The sequence below is a fragment of the Loxodonta africana genome, chromosome 10 (assembly GCF_030014295.1).
Source record: "Loxodonta africana isolate mLoxAfr1 chromosome 10, mLoxAfr1.hap2, whole genome shotgun sequence".
NCBI classification, from domain to species: Eukaryota; Metazoa; Chordata; class Mammalia; order Proboscidea; family Elephantidae; genus Loxodonta; species Loxodonta africana.
Window position 1 is genome coordinate 103240706 of NC_087351.1, and position 27650 is coordinate 103268355.

A 27650-nucleotide genomic window follows, 5' to 3' on the forward strand; every position below is an offset into this window, starting at 1 on the left:
GATTACCGGGTACAGAATTCAGAAGATTAACGTACAGAACCCTTCAAGACATCAGGAACGAGATTAGGAAGGAGATCAGGCAATACACAGAACAAGCCGAGGAACACCCAGATGAAGTAGTTAGAGAAATTAAAAAGGTTATTCAAGAACGTAATGAAAAATTTAATAAGCTGCATAGATACAGCCCTTTCTAAACTCAGTATTGGCCAAACATTGTGGTTAATTCGAAAATTGGCCAAAATTATCCACGGTGGTCAAAATTTCTGTTTAATCAAGAGAGGTACATTCAGCCCAGTGTATATGTTCATAGAAACTTAAAAGCAGCATTTGAACTTGAACTTAATGGAATGTTATATTAGCCCACAAGTTCTCTTTTGTCTGACTGCCTTTATGGAAAGCTATTTATGGTTTTAATAAGATTTTTTTCCCCCATCTGTTTGATCCTACCACAGAATGATCCCATGTTCGATGGGCAGCCCGTTGTTATGGAAATTACTGGGACATGATGAGAAATATAGTGTTTAAATTTTACCACAGGGCCAAGCAGGCCAGAAGATACATTTTAAGAAGCAACTTTGGCTAAGAAGATAGTGCCTAGGAGTAATTGGCATTCCCAATGAGAACAATTATGAAAGCTGTGCATTGTGGGTGGGCAGAAAGCAAAGTGGATGCTTGACACGTGTTGCATCACTGTTACGGTTGCCTGGCAACAGAGAGGCAGTGCGGGAGAGTCTGGGACAAGCCGAAATGTTGGTGCTGCCACTTTGGGGGAAAAGGAGACAAGTGCTTAACTACAGAATCACTGTGGCTTTTTGTGGAGACATAAGCGACGTTCTCTCCTCCTCTGCTTTTCAGCATCGTTGTGCAGTACTTCTTCTCTGATGTCTGGTCCTTTGACTCTGAAACAGTCTTTTTTTTTTTTTTTTTTTTTGTCTCGGTTTTTTGGTGAGAATCAAATTGGATCACACAAAAAATATTTGTTGATATCATTGCGAAGACTTAGTTACTTGGAGCTGCGGCTTTAAGATAACTGGGACTAGTTGGTATGCCTTATGTACTTTGTTACAATTCATGGTTATCAGTACTAAGTCTGCAAACGAGTTCCTTTTCTACATGAGAAATGATTCGAGGTCATATCACTACCCTCCCTCTCTTACGTTGGGTACAAGTAGACCAAAGTTGGACAGAATGTCTCTTGCTGTGCTCATGTGAGCAACCCTCGTGAGATTCTTCCAAATCCCAAATGGGAAGAAGCTTCAGACCCCCTGACCTGGGGGTTGCCTCTAGATCCTCTGGACACTGGCTAGTTACCAGGTGGACAGAGTAGATACTATTTGGAAGAGTAGGTACTATTTGGAAGCCCCACCAGGTACTGGCCCCCAAAGAAAACCCCTCTTAGACGAAAGCGAATATCTATATGGTGATTACGCTGACTGAGTGCTTTTTTGCACTAACTCATTTAAGCCTTTCAGTTAGCAGCTAGGTACTATTGTTATCCCCGTTTTAGAGATGTGAAAACTGAGGCATAGTGAGCTTAAATAGCATACCCAAAGTGACCCATTTGGTAAGGGAATAGAGATAGGATTCAAACCTAGATAACCTGGTTTGAATATTTCTTGCCTATGTGCCAGATGCTGCCGTCGGCTTTGGCTGTGCGTGATGAACATACATGGTCCGTGCCTTCAAGGAACTTGTATTCTAGGGCATTGACGACTGTTGTCTCTGTGCTTTGCATTGGCACCGCTGACCGAGGACTCTGGGGCAAACACACAGCTCAGACACTTGCTGGAGCCCTGTTTCCTAAAGCAGCCACTTCTTCGGGCATCTTCTAAGGCCTCATGTCTCCACCCACCCAGTCTTCCCTCTTCCCCACTTACACCCTCTGCTACTGTGGTGCCAGGCCTTTCCCTGACCCCTCTCTCTTGAATGCCCTGACTTTTGCCATGCCGCTGCCCACCTACCAAGGTTGTCATTTCTGCCACAGTTGTCACTGATGGCCCTTGCTGTGCAGCCTCAGATGAATGCGTGGCAGGCAGTGGGTCACCTCCAGCTGCTTTTTCTCAGCCTTTATGTGTCCTGCCTCTGTTATCAGTCAGCGGGTATTTCTTGCATGTCTATTCTGTGCCAGGCTTTTGGGGGGTGCAGTGGTTAAAGCGTCAGTTCTCTCTGAAAACACGCCATCACTGTGGTCACCCCATTCCCATTTACTAGTCATCATTCAGGCAACTGACAAAAATGTCTTGAGCGCCTAACTGCCCTGACTTCGGCCCATCCAGTCTGTTCATACCAAACTCAGCTGCATCCCACAGCACTAAATGCCACCCAGAGCCTGGAGCGTCTGGCTGTTTCTGTTGTCCCACATTGCTTCCAAGGCCCAGATCATCACCCAGTCTTTTACTCATTTGTTCTCCCATTCTCTCATTTGCACATACACATTCAGTACCTATTCTCGATACTACGCTGGACACGTGGGCTTGCAAATGTCCCTGAGCGTGACATAGTGATCACTAGAGCTACTCATCCCCTGAGAGCTTGATCAAGGTGGAGGTAGATTTTAGTGTGCGTTTGTGTGCATGTTCTCTGGTAAATCTGTACTGTTGCCATCAACGACGTTCAGGGTAAACCAGCTGCCAGTGAGCCGACTCCAGCTCATCAGGACCCCATGTGTGTCAGAGCAGAACTATGTTCCATAGGGTTTTCAATGGCTGATTTTTTGGAAGTAGATCACCAGGACTTTCTTCCTAGGTACCTCTGGGTGGACTCGAACTTCCAACCTTTTGGTTAGTAGCCAAACGCACTAACTGTTTGCACCACCCAGGGACTCCCATCCAGAATACCAAAAAAAAAAAAAAAAAAAACTAAACCCGTTGCTATTGGGTAAGTTCCAACTCATAGTAACCCTATGGGACAGAGTAGAACTGCCCCATAGGGTTTTCAAGGAGCACCTGGAGGATTCGAATGGCTAACCTTTTGGTTAGCAGCCATAGCTCTTAACCAGTACACTACTAGGGTTTCATAGTACCTACTAAAAATCACATAGCCCAGGGTGGGGGGATATGGAGGGCTCAGAGGAGAGAGATCACTTCTGTGTGGAATAACTGGAAAAGCTTCAGCAAGTAGTACCTTGTTCTTGATAGGGCAGGGTTTTGATAGGCCAAGGTGAGCATTTTAGGTAGCAAAAATCGTGTACTTGAAAGTCCTGAAACAAGATGTGTTGGGGGAGGTAGAAGGATCATCTGGGCTGGAATGGAGCATGGTACAGGGGAATTGGGAGAGAAGCTTGACCAGGGGATGATGGCAGGTTTTGGTGGAGCTTCAGTGACAGGCAAAGGATTTTCAGCTTTTCAGTTAGGGATCCCCAGAAGTATTTGGACAAGAGAGGGGCCTGGTCAACAGTGTTGTGTTAATGTTACTGGTAATGTCTATTGTTGTTCAGGGCTTTGTGGTTGACATGCAGTTTTCATTCATGGCCATGTTCTCTGGGATCTAAACGGAGCAGGTGATATCATCATACCTGTTTGGTGAGTGTAGGAGCGGGCACAGAGATGTGGCCACTTATCTAGTAAATACCACACAGGAATTCGATCTTTGTTTCCTCAAGTCGCATACTATTTCTGGAATTAGTTTACAGGGAAAAAGCATGGAGGCAGGAAGACCTACTGAGAGACTGATGCAAAATTGCCAGCATGAGACCAGAGGGCGCCAGTGAATGAAAAACAGCAGGGGCGTTCCCTGGAGAGTCAGAAGGACTCGGAAGCTGGTTGAGAGAAGGACATGAGGAAGAGGGAGGAATCGGGTTGCCTGCAGGGTTGTGAGCATAGATCCTTTAGGAGAGTTCCAGACACTGTCTTTGTGGAGTTGGTCACCAACCCCAAGGAGGCTGCTCCTCAGGCTGTCTAGGAAGGTAGCACAAATACTTGGTGCTATTCGTTGTGAGGCTCCAAAAAGACAAGAATGGTCTTCAGCAGGCTGTATGACTGTGGCACCCAGGAAAACCAAGGCAAGGCACCAGCCTTCACAGATTTTGCAGGGGGTCATGGTAGGAATCTTTTCAGAAAGCTTTTTGGGGTCTCTAAGGTAAATTGAGGGGCACTGGTGGCACAGTTGTTAAGTGTTTGGCTGCTAACCAAAAGATGGGCAGTTCGAATCTACCACCTGCTCCTCAGAAACCCTGTGGGGCAGTTCTACTCTGTGTTATAGTGTCGCTATGTGTCAGAATTGACTCAACAGCAACATATTTAGTTTTTCTAAGGTAAATTGACCAAGTACTGGCCATATGTCAGGCGTTTAAGTCTTAGCTGGCTACATAAACAGCCCACCCTCTGCAGCAACAACCTTGCTGGTAGACAGTTGCTGCAGCTCTTTAGGCCTACTTCCCCATCTGTAAGACCAGGGGTTGGACTGAAGCAGTAGTTTTTTTGCCAGGTTCCTTGGAGCCCCCAGCGTTCTGGAAATTCCTTTTAGAGGCCACCACAACGATGGGGTATGGGGAGAGAAGTGCAAGCAATTCCTGTTCAACCGGAGACACTTGGCTTTTGTTTGCTTCCAATATTTCCTTTGAACAAAAGGTTCTACAGGTTAAAAAAAGAACATCATTGAAATAGGTCATCTTCCAGGGCCCATTATAAAAATTAAACATTCTATAATTTTGTTTTGGAGTCCCTGGGTGGTGCAAACGGTTAACACATTTGGCTGCTAACCAAAAGGTTGGAGGTTGAAGTCTACTCACAGGCACCTCAGAAGAAAGGCCTGGCAGTCTACTTCTGAAAAATCAACCATTGAAAACCCTGTGGAACACAGTTCTACTCTGACGCCTGGGGTCAGCATGAGTCGAGGTCAACTTGATGGCAACTGGTTTATAGTTCTGTTAAAAGTATTAATACTTCCAAAGCTTCCCTTTGAGCTGTGCTTTACAGTCTACTAAGCACTTCCGCCTAGGTTATTTCAGCCGTTCCTTAGAACCCAGTAAAATGAGCAGATGGTATTAAGCCCGTATCACAGATGAAGAAACTGCCAGCCAGAGGAGGTAACCCCAAGGTGGAAGATGTACCCATAACCAAAGCCCAAATCTTGAGTCTGTTACTCTCCAAGGCCTTGTATTGCCTTTTAGCCATAGGAAGTGGACTAAAATAATGGAACATTTCAGTAGAAAATGAAATAGTAAGCAGTTTTTGGTTATCTATCACATTGGTTACTATTAAATACATATTCAAGGTCTTTGACACAGTCTCCTAAATACCAGTTGTGATCTGAAATTTAAAAAGCAACTTTGGATCCTTCTTGACGGTATCTTCTGTCATTCTGAATTCTGGATGCTGACATGATAGCTTCTGAAGTCCTTAAAACTCCATTTATGGGATCAAGGATGTTACGAGCCATCGAGCAGATCCTGACTCATAGTGACCCCACGGGACGAAGTAGAATTGCCTCATAGGGTTTCTACGGCTGTAATCTTTACGGAAGCAGACTGCCGCATCATTCTCCCGTGGAGCAACTGTTGGATTCAAACTGTTGACCTTTCAGTTAGCAGCCAAGCACTTAACCACTATGCCACCAGGGTTTCTGGGATCAAGAATGTTGTTGTTACCGTTAGGTGCCACTGAGTCAGTTCCAACTCATAGCGACCCTACGTACAACCAAATGAAACGCTGCCCAGTCCTGTGCCATCCTCACAATCATTGCTATGTTTGAGCCCATTTTTGAAGCCACTGTGTCAATCCATCTCATTGAGGGTCTTCCTCTTTTTCGCTGACCTTCAACTTAACCAAGCATGATGTCCTTCTCCAGGGACTCGTTCCTCCTGATAACATGTCCAAAGTATGTGAGATGAAGCCTCGCCATTCTTGCTTCTAAGGAGCATTCTGGCTATACTTCTTCTCAGACAGATGTGTTCGTTCTAGCAATCCATGGTATGTATATTCAGTATTCTTTGCCAAAACCGTAATTCAAAGGCATCGGTTCTTTGGTTTTCTTCTTCATTGTCCAGCTTTCACCTGCATATGAGGCAATTGAAAACACCATGGCTTGGGTCAGGCACACCATCGTCCTTAAAATGACATCTTCGCCTTTTCACTTTAAAGAGGTCATTTGCAGCAGATTTGCCCAATGCAGTGTGTCATCTGATTTCTTGACTGCTGCTTCCATGGGCATTGATTATGGATTCAAGCAAAATGAAATCCTTGACAACTTCAATCTTCTCTCCGTTTATCATGATGTTGCTTATTGGTCCAGTTGTGAGGATTTTTGTTTTCTTTATGTTAAGTTGTAATTCACACTGAAGGCTGTAGTCTTTGATCTTCATCAATAAGTGCTTCAAGTCCTCTTCACTTTCAGTAGGCAAGGTTGTGTCATCTACGTGTCTGCATATGAGTGCCTTCCAACTTGAGGGGCTCATCCTCCAGCACTGTATCACTGTTCTGTATTCATAAGGCTTTCACTAGCCATTTGTTTCAGAAGTAGACTGCCAGCTCCTTTTTCCTAGTCTTTCATAGTCTGAAAGCTCAGCTAAAACCTGTCCACCAAAGGTGACCATGCTGGTATTTGAAATACTGTAGCAAAACTTCCCACTATCACAGCAACGTGCAACCCACCACAGGTTGACAAACTGACAGCCACGTGGCGGGGATCAAGAATTGAGGGATCCTTTTAAAGACCAGGTTGGAGCTAGGCTGAACTATGCCATAGAATGCCAAAGCCACTGTTCAGAGTTCAGTGTGAACTTGAAAGAGTTAGCTCAGGGTCATGTTCCCACTGTAACCGAAGAGCAAAATGAGGCTGCAAATAGATAAGTCAGAACCTAGTTGGTGATTTATCAGATTTTTACTTGCAAAAGCCCACACTCAAGGATCCAGTCTTTCATAGTGTCCTGCTCTTGCTTCTCTCTTTAGAAATGTGCATCATATCATTTATCTTTTTCTTTTCTGGCTGGCATTTCTTTGTTAATACACTGTATGTATCTGTGAAACATGATACCAGCCCCCAAAACACAGCTGACATGTTACACCCCCTTTGGTACTTCATCTCCCAGATTGTTAGACACCTGCAGAATCGGTTTAATCTCAACTATGCTGTTAAATTCCTGGTACTGTATCGCTCATCTCTATTGAATATTTCAGTGCATATATCTGTCAGAAAACCAAAATCCTCTTGATTGCCTTCACACAATAAAATAGAAGCTCCCTATAATTCTGCCTTGCGGCCTCATGCTAAGATTATGAAATCGGTGAAGCAATCTGGTGAATCATTTTTAGTTCCGTCTATCACCAAAACGTTATAGGATGGACCTGCCTTATGTAGAATTCTGTTGCTTCGTGAGTCACACCAGAGGAGACCAGACTCACTCTTCCATAAGTTTAACAAACTCCTGCTGACAATGATAGCTGGTATTTATGAAGCATCATTTATGTGCCAGAGACTTCACACACCTGGTCTGATACAATCCTCACATCAACCTTGTGAGGCAGGCAGGCTGCAGATAAGGAACCTGAAGATCAACAAGGTTAACTCTAATTGTGAGTGAAGTGTATGTAAGGTCAGAATCTGCTGCTACCTGCTGTCATGCCTATGTGTCAATAGTCAGGTCTTTTCTCTAAATTTTGTGATTTAAAAATTTTTAATTCTCTAATCACAATCACAGTGGAGAAAATAGGATTATTAAGATGTTATCTTCTAAGACTTTGTGTAACAGTCTTTTTTCTTGAATGAATTAGAAGATGTTTCTTGCATACCTAGCACCTGTAGGATTCAGCGTTAGGAGAGATGTGAGGGCTGGGATAGCCATAGATAGCTTCTTGAAGGAGACAGAGTTTGTGGAAGAGGAAAGGACTCAGGTGGCTACAGAGCAGTCCATGGTATATCCAGGGTTCTTTGCCAGTACCATAATTCAAAAGCATCAATTCTTCTTTGGTCTTCCTTATTCCTTGGCCAGCTTTCAGATGCATATGAGGCAGTTGAAAAGTCCATGGTTTAGGTCAGGCGCATCTTAGTCCTCAAACCTACATCTTTGCTTTTTAACACTTGAAAGAGGTCTTTTGCAGCAGGTTTGCCCAGTGCAGTAGCAGTACATTGTTCAATTTCTTGACTGCTACTTCCGTGGGCACTGATTATGGATCCAAGCAAAATGAAATCCTTGACAACTTCCGTCTTTTCACCATTTATCATTATGTTGCTTATTGTGAGGAATTTTGTTTTCTTTATGTTGAGATGCAAGCCATACTGAAGTCTAGTCTTTGATCTTCATCAGTAAGTGCTTCAAGCCCTCTTCACTTTCAGCAAGCAAGATTGTATCATCTGCATATCGCAGGTTGTTAACGACTCTTCTCCAATCCTGATCCCATGTTCTTCCTATAGTCCGGCTTCTTGGATTATTTGCTCAGCATATGTATTGAATAAGGATGGCGAAAGGACATAACCCTGATGCACACCTTTCCTGATTTTAAACCACACAGCATCCCCATGTTCTCTTTGAACAACTGCCTCTTGGTTTATGCATAGGTTCCACATGAGCACAGTCGAGTGTTCTGGAATTCCCATTCTTCACAATGTTATTCATAATTTGTTATGATCCACGCAGTCGAATGCCTTTGCGTGGTCAGTAAAACACAGGCAAACATCTTCCAGGTAGTCCCTGCTCTCAGCCAAGATCCATATGACATCGGCAATAATATTCCTTGTTCTACATCCTCTTCTGAATCCAGTTTGAATTTCTGGCGGTTCCCTGTATATGTATTGCTGCAACTGTTTTTGAATTATCTTCAGCAAAATTTTGCTTGTGTGTGCGTGATATTAATGTTGTTGTTCGATAATTTCCACATTTTGTTGTATCACCTTTCTTTAGAATGGGCACGTGTATAGATCTCTTACAGTCAGTTGGCCAGGTAGCTGTGTGAGTGTTTCTAGCACTACATCCCATTTACTGAAATATCTCAATTGCTGGAGCCCTGTTTTTTGCCAGTGTCTGAGTCGCTAATGAGTCAAAATTAACTCCGCGGCAATAGGCTTGGTTTTCAGGTTTTTCAGTGCAGCTTGAACTTCCTTCAGTACTGTGGGTTCTTGATCATATGCTGCCTCCTGAAATGGTTGAACATCGACAAATTCTTTTTGGTATGGTGACTCTGTGTGTTCTTTCCATCTTCTCTTGATGCTTCCTGTGTCATTCAGTTTTTTGCCCACAGAGTCCTTCAATATTGCTTGAATTTTTTTTTTTTTTTTCAGTTCTTTCACCTTGAGAAATGCAAAGCAAGTTCTTCCCTTTTGGTTTTCTATCTCCAGATCTTTGCACATTTCATTATAATACTTTGTCTTCTCCAGCAGCCCTTTGAAATCTTTTGTTTAGCTCTTTTACTTCACCATTTCTTCCATTTGCTTAGGTTCTCTATGTTCAAGAGCAAGTTTCAGAGTCTCTTCTGTTTTTTTTTCCCCCAAAGGATTTTTTTTTAATTAATTTTTATTAAGCTTCAATTGAACATTTACCATTCCAATCAGTCTGTCACATGTAAGTTTACATACATCTTACTCCCTTCTCCCACTTGCTCTCCCCCTATTGAGTCAGCCCTTTCAGTCTCTCGTTTCGTGCCAATTTTGCCGTCTTCCCTCTTTCCCTATCTTCCCATCCGCCCTCCAGTCAAGAGTTGCCAACACACTCTCCAGTGTCCACCTGATTTAATTAGCTCACTCTTCATCAGCATCTCTCTCCCCCCCGCTAACCAGTCCTTTTCATGCATGATGAGTTGTCTTCGGGGATGGTTCCTGTCCTGTGCCATCAGAAGGTCCGGGGAGCATTGCCTCCGGGATTCCTCTAGTCGCAGTCATACCATTAAGTATGGTCTTTTTATGAGGATTTGGGGTCTGTATCCCATTGGTCTCCTGCTCCCTCAGGAGTTGTCTGTTGTGCTCCCTGACAGGGCCGACATCGATTGTGGCCGGGCACCAGCTAGTTCTTCTGGTCTCGGGATAATGTAGGTCTCTGGTTCATGTGGCCCTTTCTGTCTCTTGGGTTCTTAGTTGTCGTGTGACCTTGGTGTTCTTCCTTTGCCTTTGCTCCAGGTGGGTTGAGACCGATTGATGTATCTTAGATGGCCGCTTGTTGGCATTTAGGACCCCAGACGCCACATTTCAAAGTGGGATGCAGAATGTTTTCATAATACAATTGTTTTGCCTATTGACTTAGAAGTCCCCTCAAACCATGTTCCCCAGACCCCAGCCCCTGCTCCGCTGACCTTTGAAGCTTTCATTTTATCCCGGAAACCTCTTTGCTTTTAGTCCAGTCCAATTAGACTGACCTTTCTTGTATTGAGTGTTGTCTTTCCCTTCACCCAAAGCAGTTCTTATCTACTGATTGATCAATAAAAAACCCTCTCCCTCCCTCCCTCCCCCATTTGTAACCACAAAAGTATGTGTTCTTCTCCGTTTTTTCTATTTCTCAAGATCTTATAATAGTGGTCTTATACAATATTTGTCCTTTTGCCTCTGACTCATTTCGCTCAGCATAATGCCTTCCAGATTCCTCCACGTTATGAAATGTTTCAGAGATTCGTCACTGTTCTTTATCCATGCGTAGTATTCCATTGTGTGAATATACCACAATTTATTTACCCATTCATCCGTTGACGGACACCTTGGTTGCTTCCAGCTTTTTGCTATTGTAAACAGAGCTGCAATAAACATGGGTGTGCATATATCTGTTTGTGTGAAGGCTCTTGTATCTCTAGGGTATATTCCGAGGAGTGGGATTTCTGGGTTGTATGGTAGTTCTATTTCTAACTGTTTAAGATAACGTCAGATGGATTTCCAAAGTGGTTGTACCATTTTACAATCCCACCAGCAGTGTATGAGAGTTCCAATCTCTCCGCAGCCTCTCCAACATTTATTATTTTGTGTTTTTTGGATTAATGCCAGTCTAGTTGGTGTGAGATGGAATCTCATTGTAGTTTTAATTTGCATTTCTCTAATGGCTAATGATCGGGAGCATTTTCTCATGTGTCTGTTGGCTGCCTGAATATCTTCTTTAGTGAAATGTGTGTTCATATCCTTTGCCCACTTCTTAATTGGGTTGTTTGTCTTTTTGTGGTTGAGTTTTGACAGAATCATGTAGATTTTAGAGATCAGGCGCTGGTCTGAGATGTCATAGCTGAATATTCTTTCCCAGTCTGTAGGTGGTCTTTTTACTCTTTTGGTGAAGTCTTTAGATGAGCATAGGTGTTTGATTTTTAGGAGCTCCCAGTTATCTGGTTTCTCTTCATCATTTTTGGTAATGTTTTGTATTCTGTTTATGCCCTGTATTAGGGCTCCTAGGGTTGTCCCTATTTTTTCTTCCATGATCTTTATCGTTTTAGTCTTTATGTTTAGGTCTTTGATCCACTTGGAGTTAGTTTTTGTGCATGGTGTGAGGTATGGGTCCTGTTTCATTCTTTTTTAAATGGATATCCAGTTATGCCAGCACGATTTGTTAAAAAGACTATCATTTCCCCAATTGACTGACACTGGTCCTTTGTCAAATATCAGCTGCTCATACATGGATGGATTTATATCGAGTCTCTTCTGTTTTGATCTTTTCTTCCTTTTCTGTCTTTTTAATGACCTTTTTCTTTCTTCATGTATATGTCCTTGATGTCATTCCACAACTTGTCTGGTCTTCTGTGATTGGTGTTCAATGCGTCAAATCTATTCTTGAGATGGTCTCTAAATTCAGGTAGGATATACTCAAAGTTGTACTTTGGCTCTCATGGACCTGTTTTAATTTTCTTCGGCTTCAGCTTGACCTTGCGTATGAGCAATTGATGGTCTTTTCCACAGTCGGCCCCTAGCCTCGTTCTGACTGATGACATTGAGCTTCTCCATCGTCTCTTTCCAAAAATGTTGTTGATTTGAGTCCTGTGTATTCCATCTGGCAAAGTCCACCTATATAGTCATTTATGTTGTTGAAAAAGGTATTTTCAATGAATAAGTCATTGGGCTTACAAAATTCTGTCATGCGTTCCCTGGCATCATTTCAGTCACCAAGGCTATATTTTCCAGCTACTGATTTTTCTTTGTTTCCAGCTTTCACATTCCAATCACCAGTAATCATCAGTGCATCTTGATTGCATGTTTGATCAATTTCAGACTGCAGTAGTTTGTAAAAATCAATTTTCTTCATCTTTGGCCTTAGTGGTTAGTGCATAAATTTGAATAATAGTCATAGGTGTATGGATATCATCCTGTCACTGACAGGGTTGTACTCCAGGATAGATCTGGAAATGTTCTTTTTGACGATGAATGTGATGCTATTCCTCTTCAATTTATCATTCCTAGCACAGTAGACCATACGATTGTTCGATTCAGAATGGCTAATACCAGTCCATTTCAGCTCACTAATACCTAGGATATCAACGTTTATACGTTGCATTTCATTTTTGACAGCTTCCAATTTTCCTTGACTCATACTTCATACATTGTGTTCTGATTACTAACAGATATTTCTTCTCATTTTGAGCCTTGCCACATCAGTAAATGAAGGTTCCAAAAGCTTTACTCCATCCACGTCATTAAGGTTGACTCTACTTTGAGGAGGCAGCTCTTCCCCAGTCGTATTTTGTGTGCCTTCCGACCTGAGGACTTCTTCTTCCGGCACTATATCAGACAGTGTTCCATTGCTGTCCATAAGGTTTTCTCTGGCCGGTCTTTTTCTGAAATAGACTTCCAGACAGATTAGTATGTCTTAGTCTGAAAGCTACCACTTGTCTTTCAGTTTGTCTTACTGTGGTGGTGTTATGATGCTGGAAGCTATGCCACTGGTATTTCATGTACCAGCAGGGTCACCCGTGGTGGACAGGTTTCACTGGCGCTTCCAGACTAAGAGAGTGAGTAGGGAAGCCGGGACTTAAACCTCTCCCTCAACCTGGGCGGGTCCAGGGCTTTCTCAACGCTGATCTTCCTTTCTTCTTCACATGCCTTAGTTGTCACTCCTTTGTTCTCTTTGAGAATTTCGGAAGGAACTTTGTACATTGTTACTTTAAATTCACTCTTAAAGGCTTAAACTTTGGTACAATTTGTCCATATTGTGGTTGGAAATCAGACGTCTAATTAGTCACCATACTTTACAAGTTGGGCAGCATAGTCTACCACCAACTGAGCATTTTGTAGGCAAGGGGCCTGCAAAAGTGCCTAACTGAATAACTGAGCCTTGGACAGCTTAGCTGGGGGCTCAGGAAAAGCATCCCACCCTGTGGTGGTTTCCTAATGCATCAGCTTCACTTCACAGACAGGAAGCTCATGTTTGTGACCCTTGTCCACCAACCAAAGGCTCTCGCTCTTCAGGCAGGAAAGCCTATAATACACCATTTTATTTATTTACTTTAAGCCAGCTTAATGGTTTAAAGGGTTTTCCTTAGCTCTGACTTCCATATTCCTTCCCTTCTGTTGCCGTAAAACCCAAAGCAGAGATCATTCTTTTCATGTTCCTTGTTAACTGTTTTTGTTTTGACTCTGATTTCCAGCAGACAGCAGTTGCAGCACTTGGCTCAGGAAAATACTTGATGCACCAGTGGATGAATTTTTAAATATTCAGCTATCTGCAGAGCCAGGCTTCGAGAGTTCTGAATAGCCTAGGTTTTGCTATGCATTTTTAAAATGCAATAGAATTTGTGTGAGCCTAATTGAAAAACTGTTTACAGCTGGTTTACATGAATTAATCAGTGAGTGAGTGTTCTCTGCCTGGGTTGCTGCAGGAGAGGGAGTCTCTAAAGACCGACGCCTCAGCTCAGTCTCCAGTCAACATCCGCTATCACCGTGGTGCCTCCCAACCTGTCAGTTCTGGTCCCCTTCATCCTGTTGCATGTGTGGTTTTCATCCAGGTCCACAGCCCTGCTGGACCACATAAACCGTGATTCTGAATGCACCATTCCTTCCCCAATATAAATACCAAAAGGAGGCCTTGTGGCACAACAGTTAAGCTGTCAGCCACTAACAGAAGAGTTGGGGTTTGCACCCACCCATTGGCTCTGCAGGAGAAAGACCTGGCAATCTGCTCCCATAAAGATTACAGCCTAGGAAACTCTGTCACGTGGGGTCGCTATGACTAGGAATTGACTCAAGGGCACCCAACAACAACACAAACACCAATCTAAGGACCTCAAAGCTGTTTTCTATAGATTGAGAATAGAAAACAGTGCTACCTGGCTAAAAAGAAAGAAGATACAGCAATTAAGATGATACTGTGTTAAGATCATACTAACATTTTATCATTTTTTTCTTTATATACGGCAAAACCAGAAAACTTGGCTACAGGAGGGTCATGAAAAGAAAAATGGTTTTGGATAGAAAACAGAAAAAATCTTTCTAAGGAAGGGTAATTCTTTTAATAGCTGCCCTCAGGGGAGAACGAAGCTGAGGGTGAAGCTATCTCAATGCGCAATTAGATAGTTAAGTCCCGAGGATGATAGATAGCACAGCGGGACTTAAATTTCCTGTCCAAAAATGCACAGCACTACTCGAAACTGAAAAAAACGTGATTGCCCCTCTTCTTCTGACCGATGTTCTTGCAGCTGGGCAAACTTGACCCACATGACATGTCTCACTGAGCCAGCCCTTCCGTGTCCTTGTCTCTGCAGCGCGAATCTGTCCAAGGCCGCCTGGGGAGCTTTAGAGAAGAACGGTGCCCAGCTGATGATCCGCTCCTATGAGCTTGGAGTCCTTTTCCTCCCTTCGGTCTTTGTAAGTTCACAGTGTCTGAAACTGCTTGATTGCTCACTTGTAAAACAGATCGGTTTTTACGCTCTCTTCCTTTCATCACAGTGACTTGCCGAAGGTCAGTAGGGAGCTGGGGGAGGATTCTAACCTAGAGCCTGTGCTCTGAGACACTGGCTTGTGCTGATGAATTTATTAAACAGCCACTATGGCAGTTCAAACCCCCCAGAGGCACCTCGAAAGACAGACCTGGCAATCTGCTTCTAAAAAGTCACAGCCTTGAAAAGCCTCATTAGAGAGTGAAGAGAGTGCCTAGGGTAAAGCTAATAGCAGTATCTAATGTCGCAAATATTAAATAAGTATCCCAAAACATGAAGATTTATTACGAGATGAAAGCGATAAGTCACCAAAGGAAGAGCCCAGCCAAGAGTGAGACGTTTTAGGCTAGGGTGATTGGACTGTTGGGAAGCAGGAGGGTTTGAGGAGGGGAAGGATGCATAGGATTCTGGGTACATGGGAAGGAGCAGGAAGGGCATCCCACAGGGGAGGAACTGGCACGAGCGCAGCCAGAGGCAGGGAAGCTCACGTCATCTGCTAGAGAACGAGTTCAGGGAAGCCCAAGGGACACGGGCCAGACTTACCAGTGAAGCCCCCTGTGAAGGCAGCACGTTGGAAACAGTCCCTTAGGAGGTTCAGCCCAGCCAGCTGGTCTTGCTGCCCTGGAAACGCTCGCAGTCTCTGCAGCTGACCCCCATGTGAAGTGGTTGGCGTGCATGTGGGACCAGGTGGTACAAGCCACATGTTTCCATAAACACGAGGAGCACACATGGCCCAGAGAGATGCTCCCCTCCAGGAGGCACGCAGGCACGACGCCTTCCTTCTCACTTCTTACACTCACTCTGGACCAATGCTCACAGATAGAAAGGCAGCCACGATTGCGCACGCTGTAAGACAGCTAATGCTTTCTCCTTCCTTTCTTTTTTGCCACTTCCCTGTATTGGAAATTGTGGTAGTTAAAACGTGCACACAGTACAGCTCCATTGTAACCACTTTGGCTGGACCAGAGGATGTGGCCAAGGTAGTGCTGGCGTACTTGTACTTCGTCTTAAATTTGGCTTTATGTAAAAAAAAAAAAACAGGTTGTTAAATGGTTAACGTCTGTGGCTGCTCACCAAAAGGCTGGAGGCTCGAATCCACCTCGGAAGAAAGGCTTTGCAGCCTACTTCCAAAACTTGCCTGGTGGATTCGAACTGCCGACCTTCTGGTTAGCAGCTGTAGCTCTTAACCTCTACACCACCAGGGTTTCCTCCAAAACATCAGCCACTGACAACTGTATCCTGTTACGCCTAATCACTCTGACGCACGAGGGGCCACCGTGAGTCAGAATCGACTTGACAGCAACTGTTTTTCTAGAATGTGGGAATTCACATGGCCTTGAGGCTTGTTGGAGACTGCCCCCCGTTCCGTTGCCCCCAACAGTCCTCCACACGCTTTCCTTTCTCGTGCCGTGCTCAGATGAATGGCTCTTTTCTCCCTTTCTCTCTCCTCCCCTTGCCAACCTTCAAGCATTTTTTTCATCTGTAGTTCAAAGGGTTTTGTTATGAAACTGTCCAACAAGCCTCTTCTGAGGATCATTAATAAGATTTCAACATTTTTTGGCTACTGCTTCCAGAGTAAAACGAAGCAGGGCTGCATGAAGCTGTACTGCCCGAGATTCCAGCTCCCACAACCCTGTAAGGTAGATGGTTAACCCTGTTTTATAGACAAGGATGTGACTTCCGTAAGGCTCCACAGCTAAGGAGAGGGGTCCAGCCTTCAAACCTTGGTCTTCTAGCTGATCCTTTCATGACCTTTCAGCTTTATCGCAGCTGCTGGAAGCAGTGAATTCACACTAGGGTAATATTATACGGTAATTTAACGTGATTATAGTGACCGTAACTTTAAACCGAGGCTAGAATTATCTCCCAATAATAACTTAAGCGATGGAATAAATTCCATGTCACTCTCGTTTGGCTTTTGTTGTCAGCATTTGAACAATTCTAGTCATTTCTAACTATTCTGACCTGAAAACAGTAATACGAAAGAACTATTTTACCCTTCCCAGTCCTCTGGTATTTTCTAAGCTACACATTTTACCTGAGATATCATTTATCTGACTGTATGTCAGAAAAGACCAGGAGGAGGAAAAATGGGCATAATCGCCTAGAATCCCCAAATTGACTTCCTACTGGACTCTTATTCCTATACGCTTTGAATAAAAGCCCCACTGTAGCACCTTCTAGGTAAAAAAGAGATTCAGTTACTATGAAGACCATCAGACAGGGATATAAAAGTAGATTCCACCCATTCTGTGCCATACCAGCAGATTCACAGGCTAGGCCCCAAGCAGGGCGACATGGCGTTAATATGCTGCTTAAGCAGGGAGCAGATCCTCCATCAGTCCAAGTTCGCCGGCATATCTGAAGATACAGAGCCCGGAACAGTGCTCTCACAGGAGGCTTCCTCTGTAACACTGACAGACTGCCACCATCTTGTCCTCAGCCATTTTCCCCTTTGCTTGGGTTGTTTACGTCCTTCATGACTCATAACTGATAGGGGCAAGATGTATAATGGCATTATGGACAGTACACGGAAGTGTTTTGACCTTGCCCTCCCAAGGAGCTGGGTGAAAAGGTCATAAAGTCAAATAGACATTCTACATGTGAATGAGAGCCATCCAGGTGCGAGCTGTTAAGAGGCATCTGGGTGGTTACTGCCCTTAGTGAGTAGAACCCAGATGACTAAAAGTGGGGTATTAGCATTCTTGTGGCTGCATTTTACAGAAACCAACTTGAGCTCACTTAAGCCCACAGGAGGGGGGAGTGTGTTGAAAAGATGCCAGGGGAAATGTCATGGAAGAGTTGAACAGCCAAGATCTGGGAATGACTGAGTAGGGACAGTTCTGGAGCCTCAGTAGTCTCTGGGCTGCTGCCAGTAGTGTGACCCCGCTGCGGTGGCTCCCTGGCCAGTGGCTGGCCATTCTGCATTTCCAGTGACTGCTGGAGCTTAGGTCTGCTGTCCACCCCAAGACAGAGGATGGTGTCACATAGCACATGACCTGGCCTCTGCACTACCCTAACCTTATCCCCTGATATTATTGTGAGCTACGAATCCACCCCAAGAGGTAGATATTACCATTTATGGGCTCACCGTAAGTGAGTCAATGCATGTCTTGTCCGTCTGCAAAAAGGGGTTTCAGGGGTTTTTGCAATACAGGAGACTTGGTCCTTAAGCCTACTACATCACAGTACCTATGTTGCTTACTGTCAGGTAAAGCCTCCAGAAAAGTAGTAGACCTTTGCTTGGACTTCACCGAATAAACATTTATGGTGTTTACTTTAAGGGCAACCCAAAGATCTGTGACATAAGGTAATTTGTCCTTTTCCTGAGGTTATGTGAGGCTCCAGTAGAGTGAGACTCTTAGCTTGTGCATGGGAAGCACCAGCCAGCTTAGGTTGGTTGTTCCCTCCACAAAGTCTGTCCCAGGTTCGTAACTGAACATTCCAGCAACCTGAAATCGACTTCATCAACACTCCACAAGCCCTGTGTGCCGCCTCTTTGTTAGCCCCTGGGGATAAAGTGAGGAATGAGATGGAGTCTTTGTTGGGGAAACAGGCACAAGTAATTACAGTACATGATGAGAACTGTGGTGCGAGGCGTACAAAATATAAGGGCTCTGAGAAGAGGGAGCACGTGGTTCAGCCTCGGGGACTTGGGGAAGGCTTTAAGGAGGCAGACATCCAACCTGGTTCTTGAAAAATGAGAATAAGTTTAACCCATAGTCCAGGGGTGATGAGGCTTCCAAACTGAGATGATAGTGCATGTTATATTTGGGAAGCCCCAAACAGTTCTGTGTGCCTGGTATGGGGGTAGAGGAGGGAAGGATGGGCTCATGTTGCAAAGGAGATTGGGGAGCAAGACACATGGGTTGAACTTTATCCCACACAAGCCATCCAGGTTTCCTATGCAGGGCTAGTGGCCTTAACAGACCAATTTTCAGAGATGTTGAGTCTTATAAAATGTAATCTTAAAATTACAGTGATTATAATTGAATTTCTGTTACTCAAAAGCTACTTGAGGATATAGGGAATTTCGGATGTCCCCAAAACCACTATCTCAATCATTTAAACTACACTATTAAAAAATGCTGATTATTACTGAAATACTACTACATCCACCCTGCTGTCTAAGCTTGAGGGTGGAAATCACCTGTGACTCCTTCTCATTCCTCTCCCTGCCCCCCACCCCCCATAGCATTTTAATCACCAAGTCCTACCAGTCCTAACTCCTTAAAGCTGCGTGGTAATCTGTCATTCTCGCCAGTCCCCGCTGCACTGGATCCAAGACACGTCAACCCTTGCCTCCCACCTCACTTCCCAGTTTCCAAACCACTTTTCACCCTGCTGCCAGGATGGCCTTCATCAAACCCAGATCTGGCCATGCCCCCATCTGCCTCACATCCTTTAGGATAAAATCCAGACTCCTTGGCTTGGCCTCCTCTTCCTTGTGCCCTGACTCCTGACTGCTCAGGTCTCACCTCTCTCTTCCTGGCACTTGATATTCCAGCCATTCAGAACCACTTGTTCTCATTATGGGCCAGGCCCACCCCTTCCAGCTATCCTTAATCTGTATTTGGAGACAGCCCTATGCCCCTACCCCTACCCACTTCACCCAGCATCACTCCAGAAGCCGCTCCTCTGCATTCTGCAGGTTTCTAGAACCTGGAGCTTATCACACATCCCACTGCATTGTAACCACTGACTTGTGTGTCTCCTTGACTGGACTGTGAGCAGCTTTAGCATGGGGCCTGGCACATGGGAGGCTTTTAGTAAATGTCTGTTAGTTGATGTTACTTCTGTCGTGTTCCCAGAGTATGCATTGCCCTATACTGACTGAGCAAAGTGAGAACCAAAGGACAGAACAGGTTTCCGCAGACTATGTGAATTTAATTCGGGACATTGTACAGAGTAGGTATGTAAATATGTTCATGAATCTTGTTGTAAGCAATTTGAGACACAGACAAGCTCACCTGTAGCTGTCTTGTCGAATTGTTTTAAAAAGCAAAACACACTTAGGATGCTACTTACAAATGCCAATTTCTAAATATTCATTTAATGGATGGACATCTTAGAAGTTTCTCTATCAATTATCATCGAAAAATGTGTGCTGACCAGAACACAGTTTGTTGTAAAGTGAGGCCCGGTGTTGTGGCTTTTTTGGGTTTCCCTTTTCAGTATTAGCAAGGCATGTGCCTTTTAGTACGTGTTTGCCACACTGACTTAATACACAGTGTTGTAGCCATCCTTCTGACTGGACATCATCCAGAATTCAGTTTCTCGAGCTCTGCCCGCCTTTGTGGCTCTTGGGAAGAACTCCATGTCCGTAACACCCACATTTCTGAGTCATCAGCTGCCAGAATCACCGCTTTTGACCTTCACCAGTAGGCCATCCCGATCACTGTGTTCCAGAACGCTGACTTGAAGCCAGTGTTGCTAACAGTCAAGTTTTGTCCCCAGAACAGCACTGTCTCCAACACTGCAGAGGCAGTCACTTCAGAAGAACCCTGCTGTTTTCCACTTCTCCACAGTCCTGATGAGGGCCTGTCACTCAGGGACTAAGTGGCTGTGGGAAAGGATGCTTCTTATGGTCTTAAAAACTGCAGTGGATGGAGAGCCAGCATTTCCCATTCATAATAAAGGTGCCATTTGAATCCTCTGTGAATTGATCTGGAAGCTGCTAAGTCCCTGGTAACCCAGCATTGATTTATTCCCATTTTTTTGTCTGCTTTTAAGTGAATGAACCAGTGAACACATCATTTGGAGATAAACCTAACTTGCAATTAGAGCATGTAGTCAATAGCTTCTGCTTTGATTAGGGAGATTTTTGGAGATTAATGCTAAGGTACATTTGACTTTGTGTATGCAGCGCTTAGCGATACTTGGTATATTAAAAGAAAAAAACAGTTTCTGTCAAGTCAATTCCAACTCATGGTGACCCCATGTGTTTCAGAGTCGAACTGTGCTCCATGGAGTTTTCAGTGGCTGTCATCTCTCAGAAGTAGACTTCCAGACCTTTCATCCAAGGTGCCTCTGGGTGGATTTGAACTGCCAGCCTTTCAGTTAGTAGCCTAGCACTTAACCATTTGTTCCACCCAGGGACTCCTATTTGGTATATACCAAAAAACTAAAACTCATTGCCACTGAGTCAATTCCGACTCATAGCAACCCTATAGGATAAAGTAGAACTGTCCCATAGGGTTTCCAAGGAGCAGGTGGTGGATTCGAACTGGCGACTTTTTGGTTAGCAGCTGTAGCGCTTAACCACTGCGCCACCAGGGCTCCATTTGGTATATAGTGGATAATTAATGTTTATTGATTTAAATTGAAGAACTTTATTCTCTTTGAGGTCTAATGCCAATTTATCAATTATGTAATGTTTTCCAGGTTGTCCTTTTGATGTAATTGTATTTAATTTTTAGATTGGAGTGATTTATTTAGATTCAGGAAATCCCAATATGGAAAAGATCCAGTGCTTTCAGAGATCAGTAGCTGTATTCCAAACCTTAAGGCATTTGTGTGTATATCAGAGAGATAAAAGTGTTTTTCTTTTTGTAACTTAATTCATTTCGATAGTGTTTATTGAGTACGTACTTTGTCAGACACTTGCTAGGCCCTGGAGTTAAGCCCACCTAACACACTGGCTAGCACCCCTCCTACCTCTGGGATAATGTGGATAAGTGTCTGACACTCATGGATAATGTAACATGAGCTTCCTTGCACTTGTCTTAGGGCTGAGCAAGCTCACAGCCCCACCTGAAGTGGGAGATTCTCTCTGTGTTCAGAGCCAAAAATGTTTCAGTTAAATCCCTAAAGAACGTTCAGTCTTCAAATCTCTATTTTCTCTTTTCTCATCCTGGTTAAAGTACTTGTCTCTTTGTTATCAAAAATGGCATATACCGCAAGTGTGCGCTTTCTTCTTGTGACTGTGGTTCTGACTGAAAACACTAAGAAAGTTCACAAGGGCTGTCACCTTAACCCTCTCCTCACCCTCCCCACACCCACCTCTGATGACCTTCCTTGGCCAAGGCCATCAGTCCTGGGCTCTCAGGGTTCCCAGGAGGCCACACTGGGCAGCACCATTTCGAGTGGTGTTTTTTGGCATAACCTCTTATATTCTCCATTTCTGCTGCTAAAGCCACGTCCTTGTATTCCACTCCCTCCACATCCACTTGCCACATCCTGTCCCAACTGCCCTGGCAAGAATTTTGTTGCCTGTTACTGAAAGTCACTGTCATCTCTCCCCTGGACTAATTGATTCCTTCCCTTCCGTCAGTCCCATCTTGGGCCACTACCCCACTGCTGCTGAAGCGGTTTCCACCCACGTGTCAGGCTCTGGGTATTCTTCTGCCTGTCAACCTTCAATGGCACCCCTAGGCTGGCTGGATGACATCCAAATGTCTTCATATGCCATCAGGGTCCACAGTGACCTGGAGCAGTGTGCCTGCCAGCCTCCTCTCCCACCCCTGTCCTCACACATCCCAGTGCTCTGCTCACGCTAGTGTACTTGTTAGCGAATCTGTGAGCACAGGCTGTGGAGGCAGCTGCCACTTACTAGGTGTGTGATCCTGCACTTATGCTCTGTGCTTAGCTAGAGACTCTGCAGTAACTTTTTCCAGAAAGAGAATATGGGAGAAGAACCAAGCAGAGAACTCACCCACAACACACAGTTCCGAAGATTTAGGGACCTAGAGCCTATGGGAGCCAAAATGAAAGAAAGAAAATCAGCTTTGAAGCTAGACAGACCTGAGCTGGGATCCTGCTTCCAACCTGGTATGACTTTGAGCCTGTTGTTTTTCTTCTGTAGGCCTCCTTTTTCTCAGCTGTAAAATGGGGACGGTGTAGTACGGGAACCACAGATCATTGTGAGAGTTGAGAGTTAGTACCTGTGAAGTGCTCTGCAGAGGCTGCAGTTGATGTTAGCAGTAGCAGCAACTACAGCATATGAACTAAGCAGTTAAACAGAAGGTTGAAAGCAGAGACTGATAACCCTGGAGGTTTCCAGTTGAATCAAAATCTTGATGTCCCGTCTGTGATTTTGTGCTACTATTTTTTCTCCATCTGATGTGCACTGCACCACACACAGCCAGCCTCGGCCAATCAAAAACCCATCCTTCGAGGCCTGTTAGGTTTGCCCTCCTCCATGGAGTTTTTCCAAAGCCTCTAGCTGGAAACGCTTCCAGTTGTTGATCATATACTGCCTTATAGGAAGGATATGCCAACCACTTTCCTGTAATTTACCTCCTTGTCAATTTGTCCATCTTTGGTTAAGTGTGTTCCTTCTGGAAGGTTCAGCTGCTGTCACCATTTTACCCAAGAAAACCTGATCCCTTGTATAGGGTTTTACTGCTTGAGGCTGCTGCTCAGATAACCAAAAAACCAAATCAAACCGGTTGCCGTTGAGTCGATTCCAACTCAAAGCAACCCTATAGGACAGAGTAGAACTGCCCCATAGGATTTCCAAGGAGCAGCTGGTGGATTCAAACTGCTGACCTTCTGGTCAGCAACCAAGCTTTTAACCACTGCGCCACCAGGGCTCCACTACTAAAATTGTTGTTATTGTTAGGTGCCATTGAGTCAATTCCAACTCATAGCGACTCTGTGTACAACAGAACGAAACACAACCCGGTCTTGCACCATTCTCACAGTCATTGTTATGAGTGCCAACCTGAGGGGCTCATCGTCCAGCACTATATCAGACAATGTTCTGCTGCTATTTATAAGGTTTTCATTGGCTAACTGTTTCAGAAGTAGACCTCCAGGTCCTTCTTCCTAGTCTGTCTTAGTGTGGAAACTTAGCTGAAACCCATCTACCATGGGTGACCCTGCTCGTATTTGAATACTGGTGGCATAGCTTCCAGCATCACAGCTACACACAAACCCCCACAGTACAACAAACTGACAGACTCATGAGGGACTACTAAGACAGATGCAACTAAAAAGTAAACTACATCTCTGACTGCAGTTGGAGCATGCTTCTCGTTCCCTGTGATTGAGCCAAGCTGCTAAGCCTAAATCCTCATAGCGCTAACTAGCTCTTTCACCCCTAAAGCTGATGAAGGGAAAAGCCAGCAATTTCTCATGTGTGACATATGTCCACCCTCTCACCTGGCATTTTATAAACATATTGTCGTAACTGTCTCTTAAGTATCTGCACCTAGGAGGGTGCCTTCCTCTGTTTTGTAAAATGCCAAGTGTGATATATAAATAATGATAATTAGAAGACAGCCTCAAATTATTTGACATCCAGATTGAAGGGAAAAGTGTTTTTTTGTTTTTTTTTTTAATAATTCCCTAGAATTTGGATCAGAAATGGCATTCGAGAAAAAAGCATGTTAGTTCCTGTTAGACATGATTGGCTCAACCCTCCCTGGATCTGAAGCTGGTGCCACAAAATGGAGTCCTAGGTCAAAACATGGAGAACATGCAATCTAGGTCTGAGGCAGAGAAAAATCTTAACACTTTGCCAGGATGCATGTGAAAATAACAGAATTAACCCAGGAGCTAAAGAAGAGGGCAGTAGTCTTTATATAATACTCCATAGAGTATTTAAAAGTCATTAAATTGGCGTTACTCTCCAAGCCTCTTTCTCTTTAAAAATGTTAGGTACCAGGATTTCCAGAATTTGGCTCATGCTGACCTGGCTTGCCTTAAAGATGGCCTCTTCCTTAAATTTTCAAGGAACTCTTCCTTTGTCATGGTTCCCTGTGGGTGAATGTGAGATTGTTTAGTGGAAGGGAATGTAGGACCAAGGATCAGAAAGGCAGTGTTCAACCTCCAGCCTTGCCACTTCATAGTTGTGTGCCCTTAGGCAATGGTTTAACCTCCAGATTTATTTGCTCATCTGTAAAATAGGAGTAGTCATATCACAGAGAACACTCTGAATATACTTTCAGTTATACCATCCACTGAACGCTTACCACCACATACCAGTCATTGTTCTAAGTAACTGTTTATCCTCACAATAGCCCTACGAACTATTAAAAAAATAGGAGCTATTACTAAAAAAAAAAAAAAAAAATTTTTTTTTTTTTTTTTTTTTTACCTTCATATAATAGATGAGGAAACCCTGGTGGCATAGTGGTTAAGTGCTACAGCTGCTAACCAAAGGGGTGGCAGTTTGAATCCGTCAGGCGCTCCTTGGAAACTCTATGGGGCAGTTCTACTCTGTCCTATAGGGTCGCTATGAGTCAGAATCGACTCGACGGCACTGGGTTTGGTTGGGTATAATAGATGAGGAAACCTAGGCCTAGAAAGGTTAAATAGCTTGCCTAGAGTCAAACCCAGCAAATGAGTGATAAGCAAAAGTAAGGAGTTAAGATTTTCCACAGATCCGGAATGTGTCAAAGGTCAGATGTGAGGAGGGACACCAGTGTTCAGTCCTGCGCTGGGCGGGCTAAGGGCCGGCTCGAAACCTCCACGTCTCCTTAGTCTTCTGCCCCTTTCTCCCCTATCTAGCTTGCACGCATCTTGATTTTATTGCTTTGCTTCTCTCTTTCAAATCTATTTCCTTCTTTCTCTTTCTGCTGACACCACTCTCATCCAAACTCACCTTACTTCATACCTAAGCTTTTGTTAAAATGATGCTTTTATTCGTATAGTCTATTACTATTCTTTAATCCATTTCTCATTCATGTTGCAGTAACTCTTGGTCTCCTGGTTGTAGCAATTCCCAATCCAGTTCATTTTCCAGTCTTCTGCCAGTCTGCCTTTAAAGTGGAATTTCTCTGTTCAAAACCTTCTGCAGCTCCTCACTGCACGTTGAAGTAAAGGCGACACTCTTTAACTGGAGTCTTGGTACGTTTTGGGTTGTAAGTGACGGATAACCAACGTAAAGGAGTGTAAGCAGCAAGGCCAACAAGGGTGAATGAGGCCCTTGCTGCATGCCTGGCTGAATCCAAGGGCGGAGGCCACATCATCAGGGCCTAGCTTTTCTTATGTCCACCTCCATCTGATGGACACAAGAGCCCGAACAGCTTAGGGCACACATCTAACCAGGTGAGTTCCCTTTCAGAAAGATGGTGTCTTCCCCAACACCCCTGACTTGGATCATCTCCATCCCAAATCATCACCATGGCCCGGAATGAGCCTGGTCAGACAGGGCAAGCCACTGACGTCCACACAGCTTCTGGCTCGAATCTCACTCAGCCCAGCTGAGTCTCCTGTCCAGCCCTGCCCACTCTGTTTCCATTCCTTACCATCTCCTGACATGCCCACCTTATGCTTCACCAACTCTGCCTGTGTGTATGTGGGTCTCTCCCAGTGTTCTTCCCCGCCATCTCTCCGTTGACCACAGTTATACCAGTTCCTCAAGGCCTAGCTAAAACATTTTCTACAAAGCCTTTCCTTATCCTGCCACTGGAAAAAAGGTCATTTCTTCCTTTTTCCATCTAGAGTTTGGGCCAGGCCTCCGTCACATACTGCCTTTTACTATTACCAGTCACCATGTTCATCAGTGCTGTGGGCCCATACCTTTCTTTAGGTCTTAACATACACAAAGCACTTCGATGCAGGTTACTTCATTTGCCCTTATGCAGAAGTCTAAGCAGGGAAGGTATTTTGAGCCCTTATTTACAGCTTGATGTTTCCGGAACACCTGATGCGCGCCAGGCTTTGTGCTAGATGCTGAAGTGAGAAACATTAATATGGTCATCTCTAGGAGCTTTATTATCCCCATCTTACAAATGAGGAAACCAAGATCCAATGAAATAAATGGCCAAGTGTCCCACCGACTATCTTTTTAATTTCCTGGGACATACCAGTCTCTTTGCAGGTGCTATCCCCTTTGCCTGGAACATTGTTCTTCCAACTCCTCACTTGACCAAACTCCACGCATCTTCCAGGATTTAATTCACATGTCACTTGTTTAGAAAGGCTTCCACTGACCATCCCCTCCCCTCAAACCTAAAAGGGCCTCTCTTGCTAGTCTCCCTTACAGGACTCCTTTGTTTTTCTTTGTAGCCCTTCTCATCAAGCAAACCCACTGCAACACCAGCCTTTGGTTAGCAGCCGAGTCCTTCACCACTGTGCCACCAGGGCTCCGTAGCACTTATCTTAAGTTCTAATTATTTATTTACTTTTGTTAATACATTGCTTAATGTTTTTCTTCCCATTGGACTGTACACACCACGAAGACAGGGATAATAATGTATTAACAATGGTATAGCCAGAATGAATTAACAAAAGCAAACATCAGCCATTCACACAGCTAAGTAAATGCCACAGCAAAGGCCGGAATGCAGATTGTCAGAGGCAGATTGTCAGAGTCATGTCATCACAGAGACAGAGAACCTTAGACCTTGCTCTATTTATGGGCACTGCACCTAAGACGTTAACAAAGGACTCTTGGTGGTGCAGTGGCTAAGCACTTGGCTGCCAACTGAAAGGTCAGCGGTTTGAACCCACCGGCCACCCTGTGGGAGAAAGATGTGGCAGTCTGCTCCTGTAAAGGTTTACAGCCTTGGAAACCCTATGGGGGCAGATCTACTCTGTCCTATAGGGTCACTGTGAGTTGGAATCAACTTGACAGCTATGGGTTTAAGATGATAACTCTGCTTGATACGTGGGTGTTTAGGATGTGGAGAGTGGTTACGTGTTTGGATGGGTGGACAGAAGGAATGAGAGACAAATGGGCAGACTAACAGAGTGTGAGAAGAGTCCAGAAATGCAGGGAGAAGATGGTCACTGGTTGGAGGCATGGGGAGAACAACACAGCACATGAGGGCCCTGCGTTAGAGGGAACTTTTCCATTTATCACTCGCCGTTGAGTCCATTGCGACTCATGGCAACCCCACGTGTGTCAGAGTAGAACTGTGATCCTTGGAGTTTTCACTGGCTGGTTTTCAGAAGCAGATCACCAGGCCTTCCGAGATGCCTCTGGGTGGACCCCAA

General features: G+C 44.4%; 1 protein-coding gene across 6 annotated transcripts in view; it reads left to right on the forward strand.

Moving 5' to 3' along the window:
- TDP1 (tyrosyl-DNA phosphodiesterase 1) overlaps nt 1-27650 on the forward strand; it is a 98607-nt gene that overhangs the window by 57511 nt on the left and 13446 nt on the right. For all 6 annotated transcript variants that reach the window (XM_064292855.1, XM_064292854.1, XM_064292851.1 and 3 more), the window contains one exon: nt 14589-14691. In XM_064292855.1, coding sequence (XP_064148925.1) covers nt 14589-14691 — 103 coding nt within the window. The remainder of the gene's footprint in view (nt 1-14588; nt 14692-27650) is intronic.